Raw genomic sequence first — 12,034 nt, forward strand, 5'->3', positions numbered from 1 at the left:
TGTCAGGCCTCCCTCCATGTATGACAGTCCGTTTCGGAGCTGGGAGCGGCTGTCTGCTATTTCTGTTCCCATTGCTCCCACCGGCAGACCTAGCTGTGCCTTTTCTCTCGCCGCCTCTTTCCATGCCCGGACCCCCGCCCAGCTCTCTCCTCCTGGAACTACATCTCCCAGAAGGCCTGGCGCCCCACGCCGCATGCGCAGTGACGGACCTGTTCCTTCTCGCTGAGGGAGAAAGACGCAAGCGGCCGCGGGGTCTCGGTGGAGCGGCGGCTGGAGACGGAGAGCGACGGCGCCACATGCATAGGTTGGGCCCCCTCCCCTCCCCTCCCCCCTCCGGCGGCTGTTGGCCCCGGCCCGGCGCTGCCGCCGGAGCCTGGCGCGAGCGAGGAGCGCGCGCCGCGGGGCCCGGCCGGGGGAGCCCAGGGGCCGGAGGCCGAGTCCTCGCGCCCCCTGCTGGGGCGGCGCCGGGGGCCTCTGCCCGCTCTTCGCCGCCCCTCCCTGGGCTCGCGGGCGGGCGGCCTGTTGCTGGGGCGGCGCCAGGGCCCGGCTGGGCCGGGCGGCCCCTGCCCCACGGAGCCTGCAGCCGGCGCGAGCGGGGGCGTGGCCCCCCCCCCCAGCACGCGCGGGAAGTGGGCAGAGACTGAGTGCCCAAGGTCACGCGGGGAGTTAGTGGGGGAGCGGGGGCCCGAGCCCGGGGGTGCCTGTCTGGTGCTCTCAGCGCAGACCCATAACCAGCCTGCTGGCCCCCTCGGGATTCCTGGGCGGGGGGCCGGGGGGGGCGAGATGAACAATGGCAAAGCAACTTGCCCTCCCTTCAGAGCAGTGCCAGGGAGGCGGGAGAGGAGTGGGAGAGCAAAGAGAAAACTGGAGCAGGAGCCAGCTTTTCTGGCCAAGTAGTGCCCTGGGGCTGCTGGGAGGACGGGTATAGACATGGGGAACAGAGGGAGGGAAAAACAGAAATGATCACAATGTGTTTATTGTGACGTATGTTAAATTGAATCTGAGTAGCTACTTTTGTTTCTAGACAGATGAATGTAGCTCTGAAAAACATTCAGCATTTGTGGTGCAGAACCATTCAAGGTCCCCTTTGCCGCCTTGCCTTCCCAGGAGCCATTGTTACCTGGCATGTCAATATTTAGCAAACTGCAGTCATTGAAGTATTAATGAGTCTTTTCCTCCCATGACATTCCCAAGAGAAGTACTGCAGGACCAGAGCCCTGTCTGAGCTAAGTCACTGTGACAGTACCAAGGTGTTTTAGAAGCAATTTGGGTAGCTTTTATTGTAGAAGTTTTGGATGTATTCATAGATTAAAAAGCTTTACATGGAAGAGCATTCTGACTTTCCCACCTCTTGGTTACTGCTGGAATGTATCTGCTCAAATTGAATGCTTTTTTCTTTGCTAAGTCATGATATTGAGTTCTTCTTTATAGGACCAGCTTTTATGGCATTAAGGAAAACGCCACTGTAAAAATTGCTTATCTTTATAACTGAACATATGACCCTTTGTTTACTAACGGGTTGGTCACTTTTTCTTCTTGAAGGCTAAAACTGGCCTGCCATGTGTAAAAGAGACAATCTGAAGATGATAGGGAATGAATTAATTATGGGACAAGTATGAAAGTTTTGAGAGTCAAGTATCAGGGGGTAGCCGTGTTAGTCTGTATCTACAAAAACAACAAGGAGTCTGGTGGCACCTTAAAGACTAACAGATTTATTTGGGCATAAGCTTTCGTGTGTAAAAACCTCACTTCTTCAGATGCATAGAGTGAAAGTTACAGATGCAGGCATTATATACTGACACATGGAGAGCAGGGAGTTACTTCGCAAGTGGACAACCACTGTTGACAGGGCCGGTTCAATCAGGGTGGATGTAGTCCACTCCCAATAATAGATGAGGAGGTGTCAATTCCAGGAGAGGAAAAGCTGCGTCTGTAATGAGCCAGCCACTCCCAGTCCCTATTCAAGTCCAGATTAATGGTGTTAAATTTGCAAATGAATTTTAGTTCTGCTGTTTCTCTTTGAAGTCTGTTTCTGAAGTGTTTTTGTTCAGTGATAGTGACTTTTAAATCTGTAATAGAATGACCAGGGAGATTGAAGTGTTCACTTACTGGCTTATGTATGTTACCATACATAAGCCAGTAAGTTTTGAGAGTGAACCTCAGTATACTAGGTAAGAAGTTGGGCAGGAGTCTTCAGAAAAGAGACTTGTACATTGTAAACTGCTGTTACTTCACAGAGAACTTAAATATTCTGTCTAGGCATCTTTTTACACATCCCATTTTCATTATTTTATTTGCTCTTTTTATTAGTTTCTTTGTATGAAAATATGGCAATGTCCTGAGAGTTTTTCTGTTCCCTAATTGAAATTAGTTTTCACTTCATCTTTGGTTATAGTACCAATCATTTCTAGAGACTTCAGATAGGAAATAAATAGGTGAATTCTTAAGACAGCCATCTTAATTCTTAGAGTGGGACAGACACACAAATTTGTTTCAAATAGCACGTTTTTCAAAGTTTTCTGTGAGGCATGGCTCTCTAACAATGACCGTGATTTCTTCTAACTGTACGAATGTGCTAGATATCAAGCTCATGTGTCATATGTGCGTTATTGTCAAAAAGTACCGTGGGAAAAGACTGCCCAGTCGTATTTTGATGGAGTCTGAGGCTATGTCTACACTACGCACCTCTTAGCGACACAGCTAAATGATGGGGTCTAAATTAGCTGTTACCACTCAAGAAAGAGATCTTGGAGTCATTGTGGATAGTTCTCTGAAAAACATTCACTCAATGTGCAGGGGCAGACAAAAAAGCGAACAGAATGTTGGGAATCATTAAGAAAGGGACAGATAATAAGACAGAAAATATCATATTGCCTCTGTATAAATCCATGATACGCTCACATCTTGAATACTGTGTGCAAATGTGGTTGCCCCATCTCAAAAAAGATATATTGGGAAAAGGTTCAAAAAAGGGCAACAAAAATGATTGGGGGGCATGGAACTGCTGCCATATGAGGAGAGATTAATAAGACTGGGACTTTTTAGCTTGGAAAAGAGATGACTAAGGGGGATATGATAGAGGTCTTTAAAATCATGACTGATGTGGAGACAGTAAATAAGGAAGTGTTATTTATGCCTTCTCATAACACAAGAACTAGGGGTCACCAAATGAAGTTAATAGGCAGCAGATTTAAAACAAACAAAAAAGTATTTTTTCACACAACGCACAGTCAACCTGTGGAACTCTTTGCCAGAGGATGTTGTGAAGGCCAAGACACTAGATAAGTTCATGGAGGATAGGTCCATCAATGGCTATTGTCCAGGATGGACAGGGATAGTATCCCTAACCTCTGTTTGGCAGAAGCTGGGAACGGGTGACAGGGGTTGGATCACTTGATGATTACCTGTTCTGTTCATTCCCTCCTGGGCACCTGGTATTGGCCACTGTCGGAAGACAGGATACTAGGCTAGATGGACCTTTGGCCATACTGGATCAGACCATGGTTATGTTACAGCCATGCCACAGGTGCACAGTGTAGGCTCTCTTTGTCAACAGGAGAGAGCTCTGCTGCTGACAAAGTACTGTTAAATTAAATAAATAAAATAAATTAATGGAAATATCCCATCTCTTAGAACTGGAAGGGACCTTGGTCATCAAATTGAATCCAGCCCCCTGCCTTCACTAGCAGGACCAAGTACTGATTTTGCCCAGATCCCTAAGTGGCCCCCTCAAGGATTAAACTCACAACCCTGGGTTTAGCAGGCCAATGCTCAAACCACTGAGCTATCCATCCCCCTTGTTAACACTGGTGCTTTTCTTCTGTAAAACTTTTGTTGTTTGGGGGGAGGGGTGTGGTGTGTTGTTTTTTGTTTTGTTTTGTTTTTTTCTACACCCCTGAACGACAGAAGTTTTACTGACAAAAGTCCAGTGTAGACAAAGCGTGATAATCTGACCCTCCCCTTTATCTGCATCTTCTTTAATCGGACTGTGACAACTGCCTGTCTGTCTAGCCAGCCTGCCTGCATCAGTCTCCTTAAAGGGGACTCCTGATTCTGACCTGTACCTCTTTATATAGCTATGGGCTTTCTTACTAATTTTAATTTGAAGCCTGCCATCAGAACTTGTCTCTCACTGAATGCTTTCTTAAAGAAACTTTGCCCACTTAAGATCTCCCTGCTTTTTGCCCTGCATCTTGGTAGGACTGCAGGATGGTACTCATTTGTACATCTTCCTGTTCCTAGTTACAAACTTCTTCAAGAAGATCTCATGATTCAACATTTTTAATACTTAGATCCAGTTTCTACTGTACAAGGCTGTCACAATACTTTTATTTTCCTATTTCATAGTCCTTAAGTATTTCAGCCTAATTGGATATTTTAAATCACCCTTTACTTTCAGTTCTCAAAATGCAATACAAAACTCCTGAAGAGGTGTGTGATGGGGTGGACTAGGCCCAAAGGCCCCTGCTGGAGGCCTCAGTGTTCTGCCACATCCATCCCAGGGAAGGAGCATTGGAGAGGTCCTCCAAGCAGGGTAGAGTGGCTGCAGAGGAAGCAGCCAATCAGGGCCCAGGAGGGCCATATAAAAGGAGTTGCAGAGCAGTAGTCAGTTGCTACTTGGAGAAGAAAGAACTGCAGGCCTGGCAGCCTGGAAGAGCCGCAGGGCCACTGACAGTTTGCTAGCAGGGACCGAGGGAGCTCCTGGCTGGTTGCTAGGAATGAGTAAGAACTGAGCCTGGTGGGGGCTGCAGGAAGATAGTGTCTCCAGGGAGGAAGCCCTGGCGGTACAGCCCCATACCAGGGCTGGACTACTTAAAGACCAAAGCCCAGGGAGGGCTAGAGAGAGAGAGAGACACCACCAGAGGGGTACTGAGATTGGCCCCAGTGGACCGTATACCCGGAAGGGGTTTGTGCTGGTTAATATGCAGACAGTGTGACTCAGCCGGAGCGCTGTGTCACTGACAAACCCTCATGAGAAGCACCCAAAGGGGTCACCAGCACTAAAGAACGCAGACGCCCAACAAGAAGGGGGCACTTGCGGTGGGTGCCAACCCCGTTACAGGGGGTTAATCTTCACAGTGTTGCTGGGAAAATAGATCACTTTTATTGGGTGTGTCTGAGGATATAGTCACATTAATTCACAGTGATCCTGCATGCTGTTCCACGTGAGCAGACCCCAGTGCTCAGAGACCCACAGTGACTTCAGTGGGGCCACCCATGCACAACAGCTTACAGGATAGGGCCCTAAATTTGCATGACATGAAAACAACCTTCCTAATATGAAAAATGATTTTAACATTTTGTGGTGTACAGCCTATTTGCAAATACACACTTTTAAAGAGATTGTCTATAAATATAGTTTCTCTTTCCAGCAGATGCTGAATCCTGCTAATGTAAAATAAGCCCTTCTTTGCTTAATAACTTTAAGAACCTCCCAATCTCTTATATTTTTGGGGGAGAGTGTCACTTAGTAAAATGTTCTAAAAATATAATCATGTATACACATTAGAAATATATTAGCAAGGAAGATATTGCTGACCCTTTATTAATGGGCCATTTTTAGCATCTGTTGTCTTTGTTATTACTTAAGACACAGACAATTGTAGTGGTTTTTTTGTTTTTGCTTATGTCATGAAAAATTTAAATGTGGTATGTGGTATTCACAGAGTTATAAAGTTTGATGTGGTTTAAGTAAACAGAGTTTTGTAATGTTTGTCTAAAACAGGGGTGGGCAAACTTTTTGGCCCTAGGGCCACATCGGGTACAGAAATTGTGTGAAGGGAATGGTAGGGAAGGCCAGGAGAGGCTATGCCTCCCCAAACAGTGAGGCGTGGCCTGGCCCTTTCCCCCTATCCAGCCCCCTGGAACCTCCACCCAACCCCCCCCCCCCCACTCCCCACCCCTGACTGCCCCCGGTGACTGCCGCATCCTATCCAAACATCCCTGCTCTCTGCCCCCAACCATCCCCCCGGGACACCCATCCCCTATCCAACCTCACCTGCTCCCCACCCCTTGACCGCCCCCCTATCCAACCCTCCCAACTCTCCTTGCCCCACGTTACCTGTGGGGGGGGGGGCAAAGGGGGGCTCAGTCCTTTCCCTGTGCGTTTCCCCTGCTCGTTTGGCTGCTCTCCCTGGCAGTCAGGCAGGGCTCGCTCCTTGTCTGGGGTTGGCTGCTGGGGACAAGGGCCAAGCTTGCTCTGCCCAGGCCCCTTGACCGCCCCCCTGCTCCTCGCCTCTCCCTCTCCCTCCTTGCCCCCGAAACTCCCTCTGACCACGCCACCCGGAGCACCAGGTCTGGCAGCCCGGCCGGAGCTGCAGCCATGCTGCCCAGGCACTGGGGGAACTGTGACTGCAAGGGAGGGGAGCAGAAGAGGAGTGGCCAGGAGCTAGCCTCCGCCCTGCTCACCACGCTGCCAGGGAGTTGGGTTGGCTCCTCCACAAGCCTGTCCTGACCCCGCTCCCTGACAGGAGCTCGGGGGCCAGAGGGAAGGGTCCTGCGCGCCGGATGTGGCCTGTGGGCCGTAGTTTGCCCCCCTCTGGTCTAAAAGTTCACCTGGCTTTCCCTTGTCAAATATTTCTTGTGAACTTTTGTTTTTCTCTGTAAGTTTAAGTACTGTAACCTGTGAAAATGGCATCTTTACAAATGTAGTTTTGGGGTGGGGTTTTTATTCTTTTATTGTTTTTGTTTTTTTGAGTAGGTGAAAGTGATCTTCTGGGATTAAGCTAGCAATTGTGGAGTCTGAAAGTTTGGGTCCTCTCTTGTAAATATAGACAATCTTAAGTTTATCTGTTTTTAAGTGTTATCAGACCGAAAGCCTTCATGCTGTTTGTTTACATTTCGCAGATACTATTTATTTATTAATAAGTTAAAAAAAAAATGGTTGTAGCGAGGGACTAATTCCCCACAACTACGTAGTTGTGTGTGATGACAGCATTTCCACAGACTTTCAAAGCTGACTTTCTTTGAAGCTGAGATGATAGAAAATAAATTGGAACTGTGCTACAATGTACTTTGGGACTAAGATCCGAGTACAGGGCTTTACATCTGTAAATGAGAGAGAGATAGCAATTGCAGTGAGTCTTATTGGTAATCATATCAATATTTATTTAAATTTATAAAATATAAAAAGATGCTATTCTTAAAACAGTAGGTGTGTTTGACATAAATTAGAGGCAAATAATGCTAGCAACTAATAACCCTGAACTCCCAACCATCACACCATCCTCAACCCCTATCAAGTTCCTCTTACTCCAAAGGTCTTGGCAAATAGATATGCTTTGCAGTGTGCCCTGGTGGTCAACAGACCTGGGATGCTTTGGACCAGGGAGAGGAGGTTGCAAGCTGCTCATGGAGAGCAACCTATTGCCAGCCTCCTTTCTCTTAAATCCAAGGGATTCCAACTTGTGCATATCTGCTGTTGCAAGTGTGGTAGGATGGCATAAGAAGAGAGACAATGCCTTAAGTAAGAATGTTCAAGCTATTGGGTGAATGATCATTTTCTAGTAATACCTCCACTTTTTATTTTTTGCAGCACAAAATGAGTCATCTGAAAAATGGCTATGTCTACACTGCCCATCAGTGTCAGCAGGGGGTAGGGTTAGTGTAGAATCATGCAGCAATGAAAAGCAAGTTGCATCCACACTGGAGAGTGTAGCTACCCATGTCAATGAAAGGCTCCATCAACTGGAGGCAGCTGTTAAAAATAGTGTAGCTGTGGGAGGTGCTGCTTGGGCTGCAGAGAATCATGTAGGATATATACCCACAGGCTTCAGGCATACCTTTATTTGCCCAAGCAGTGCCTCACTCTCTGCACTGGTCTTTATCCCCTTCATAGGGGGGCTAACAGTGTATGTACTTTACATGCCGCCGTAAATGGTGTGCAGTGTAGACATATCTTTAGACACTGCATAAGTCCGTCCATCAAATGATCGATGTACTCTGTAAAGGGATCCTGAAAATTAAGGGACTTCCTACCCCACACAAAAAAAATCCCACCTCATACTTTAAACTATAAATCATTACACCTCTACCCCGATATAACGCGACCCGATATAACACGAATTCGGATATCGCGGTAAAGCAGTGCTCCGGGGGGGGCGGGGCTGCGCACTCCGGCGGATCAAAGCAAGTTCGATATAACGCGGTTTCACCTATAATGCAGTAAGATATCTCGGCTCCCGAGGACAGCATTATATCGGGGTAGAGGTGTATTATCCTAGATTTCAAGATGGGTTGAGGCTTCCACCGAAGACAATACTTTGGAAAAACAAAGCATCTATTCTGTAGGAAAAACCTTGGAGATACATTCACATCTAAGCAGCATGTATAAACATTTAGTCTTCTGTTAAAGAAAATATGCTATCTGGATTTTAAAACATTGTTTAGATAGATATGATGTTCTCACTTAAAAAAAAAACTCCTGAGGTAGGGTGATGAAACTAAACTAAAAATTTGTTACACTGTGTGATTAGTAAAGGAGGAAGACATTTGCCTTTTTGCCTATAGGAAATGTATGCAAAAGGTCACCAGATAGATTTTTTTGTTTTTGTTTTGTTTTGTTTCATCACACTAATGTGGACACACTTGATTACAAACACCACTATATTCTGATACTAGTTGTGTTCGCTAATCTTCCTTCCCACTCCAGTTGTGCTAAATTGTGCCCAGGAATAGTAATCCTGTTGAATAGACAATACATTCAGTGTTGCAGTGCAGCCAGCGGGCACAAGTAAATTTATAATGCAAAGTTGGGTTAGTCTACTATTAAAGTTGAGGTTTGAAAGTTTGAGATGCTGGTTTTTAAAGTTTAGAACTCAGTTCATATTTATTTAGCTATCTTTTATTTACAAGTGAAATTTTCAGCTTTTAACTTTTTAGCTAGCTCTTTGAGACACATGCCATTTATTTAAATCCAAATTCTGTTGCTTTTTAGCTGTTACTGTAAATGTTAATGAGACAGGAAACAACATTTTATGTTTTGATATGGGACAAGTTAGCAGGGAAACCAAGCAAGCTTGCTTAGGAGATATTTTTCAGTTTGACGGAATGGTTCCAATTTTGTCTTGGTTTGCCCTGCCTAGATTTGACCTGTCCAAACTTGCTATGGAAGCTGAATCCTGTGTGAGTGCCATGCTAAAAAAATAACCTGAAGCAAGAAATGTTCCAAGTGAGAAGAAAAGAAAAAATAAAACTTACTAATGATCTTTACCACTTTGGTAAATAATCCTTATCAATTTTGTTGAATGCTTTTTTTAGTGAAGCACATAAGTATTTTATAGAGCTGGTGGCTTCTTTACATTGCAATACAAAATCAGACATGTATTTTGTATTAAGCATTAGTTAAATTTTCAGTCATCTAATTCAGTATAGTGGTTTTTAGGATTTTATTGCTTTTTATCTGTCTGTCCTAGGTATTTCTAAGGCATTTATCACCTTGGTATCTAAGCACCATATCCCCTTTTTCTTATGTTGTGCTATGCTGTGACAACAGTTGTCAAATGTCATGTCAGACAGGTATGTCAAAACATTTCAGCTCATGCTATCCAAGAGCATCATGATGTGTTGTATATTATTAACATTAATCATTGTATTACAGTACATTTTTGTGGCTTGTCATTCTTTTTTAGTAGTGTTTAAGCAGCCTCATAATAATTTACAGCTGCAATACCAAAAAACCACTTCAGCGTATCTACATTGAAATTACGGAGATAGCAGGAATTTAATATGAAAAATCCAGGTACTCGCTTAAATTCTATTGTTTCTGTAGCCACATGGAATTTAAACTTCTGTTTGTCACAGAAGTGATTTAAATATCTGGATTTTATAAACCTTTGTCCTTTGGACAACTGTAAATAATCTTTCACCTCTTCAAGTTGATAAGTTCTTTGTTTGGGACCATAAGGTGATTTCATGAGCACTTACAAGCTAACACAGTTGGGCAATTATGACTTTTTGTATTCCATAGTAGTTAATAAGAACATTCTTTAAAATTCTTGTCCTGAATGCTGGAGTGAATTGAACTGCTCTGCAGTACAGGAAGGCTACAGCACATACAATTGTTTGCTCATCATGATTTCTTTAGATAAAGTTCCTCCCTTCTTACTTGATTTGTCTCTTTTTCCAAGTAGCTGGGTGTGACGGGTTGGACCCCTTAAGGTGCCACCTGATGTGCTGGGATATCACTGAACCTGCCTGTTCTGCCAGCCAGGGCACTCTTTTTACCTGTCTTGCTGAACCAGGCTATTATGCCTCCTCCAGCATACACACCGGCAGGGCCACACCCAACTGCAGAATGAGACAGACACTGAGATCAGCTCTGGGAAGCCTCAGCTTAAGGGACTTACCCCAGCAGTCAGGTGTCCACCTCCCTTGGAGTGCAGACCCAAAGGTATATTATGAAATCCGCCCCCTCCCTCAATGTGGAGGAAGATATGCATAGCCGCTTTACCCCCCCCCCATTATGAATTGCTCAAATGGAGTTTATATTATAAACAAGAAATAAATGTATTAACTACAAACGGTGAATTTTAAGTGGTTAAAGAGATAGCAAACGGAACAAAGCAGATTACTAAGCAAATAAAACAAAACACACATACTAAGCTTGTTTCACTAAAGAAATTGGTTACAAATAGTAATTTCTCACCCTAAATATTGTCACAGGTAGATTACAGAAAGTCTTGAAAGGCAGCTACACTGGCCTGCAGCTTGAGACTTCAGGTATTTCCACTCACAGACTGGACACCCGCTCAACTTCGGTTCAACCTTTCTCCCCTCGGTTCAGTTCTTGCTTCCAGGTGTTTTTCAGTGTCTCTTTGGGCGGGGAGGCAGAGGAGAACCATGATGATGTCACTCCCCTACCTTATATAGCTCTTGTGTATGGCGGGAACTCTTTGTCTCCCAGTGGAAGAACACTGGCATTCCAAGGGGTGGGTCCAGTACCGGGTGAATCAGACCCATGTCTCTGCAGGGCTGTGGCAGCCATTACTCGTAGGCTGTCTGGAGTGTCCACCGGAAGACTACGCTCTTTCACGTCCATTGTCTTTGCTAATGGGCCATTAGCCCTGTCTGGATTTTCCATTGTTGTACCTGAAGGGCTAGTTGGGGGGTGACACCCAACGTAACACATTTGAAATACAGATACATAGTCAATATTCCTAACTTCAGATACAGAAATGGTAGAGGTACACACATTGGATAATCACATTCAGTAAATCCTAACCTTTCCAATTATATCTCACATGAGCCATCTTGCATAAAGTATATATCAGTTATGTCGTATTCATTTCATAAGCATATTTTCATAAAGAATATGGAGTGAAACATCACACTGGGTGTTTCAGAGCAGGCTGTATTCCTAATATTTGTATTTAGAGCAGTGAGACTGAGCACAGTCATTTATTGACATTGTTATTCATGTGCTTCTCTTTTTGCTGAATTGGAGTTGGTTATTTTGGTCACTTACGGAATTTAGTAACGTTTCTTTATGCAGTAGTTTGAAGCCTTCCAACATGCCATACCTATCAGATGCATTCCTTTATTTTCATAAGGACATGTCTATACTACAAAATTAAGTCGACCTACCTTATGCTGGCATACAGCCGCTGCAGTAATTACATCGCTTGGCCTGTCTACACTTCGCTCCTTGGGTCAGCGATGTGCTTCCTCACCAGCAGCGTTTGTATTGATTGTACTGTCAGTGTGGGACATTGTGGGATGGCTCCTGAAAGCCAGTAACAGTCGGTGGAAGCAATGCAGTGTTTACACTGACTCTGTGTTGACCTAACTACGTCGACCTTGACTGTACGCCACTCGTGGAGGTGGAATTATAACGTCAGAGTAGCAGGGCAGTTACATCAGCGGGAGCAAAATTTAAGTGTGAAGACTTCCTTAGTTAGGTTGACGTAAGCTGCCTTGTGTCGACCTAACTCTGTAATGTAGACCAGAGCCAAGGTTCACAAGCTATACCTTAGGGCTAATCTACAGTGGCAGTGCTAAAGCGGTGCCGTGGCAGTGCTAAAGCGGTGCCGTGGCA

At 45.0% G+C, this 12,034-nt stretch overlaps 1 protein-coding gene across 2 annotated transcripts in view; it reads left to right on the forward strand.

The window, feature by feature from the left end:
* Positions 1–238: 238 nt before the first annotated feature.
* The window catches only part of GAPVD1 (GTPase activating protein and VPS9 domains 1), a 65,431-nt gene continuing 53,635 nt past the window's right edge, over positions 239–12,034 (forward strand). For both annotated transcript variants that reach the window (XM_026657241.2, XM_026657242.2), the window contains exon 1: positions 239–304. In XM_026657241.2, coding sequence (XP_026513026.1) covers positions 297–304 — 8 coding nt within the window. In that variant the 5' untranslated portion in view covers positions 239–296. The remainder of the gene's footprint in view (positions 305–12,034) is intronic.

The sequence above is a fragment of the Terrapene carolina genome, unplaced genomic scaffold (genome assembly GCF_002925995.2).
Source record: "Terrapene carolina triunguis isolate 2854851 unplaced genomic scaffold, T_m_triunguis-2.0 Scaffold238, whole genome shotgun sequence".
Taxonomy (NCBI): Eukaryota; Metazoa; Chordata; order Testudines; family Emydidae; genus Terrapene; species Terrapene triunguis.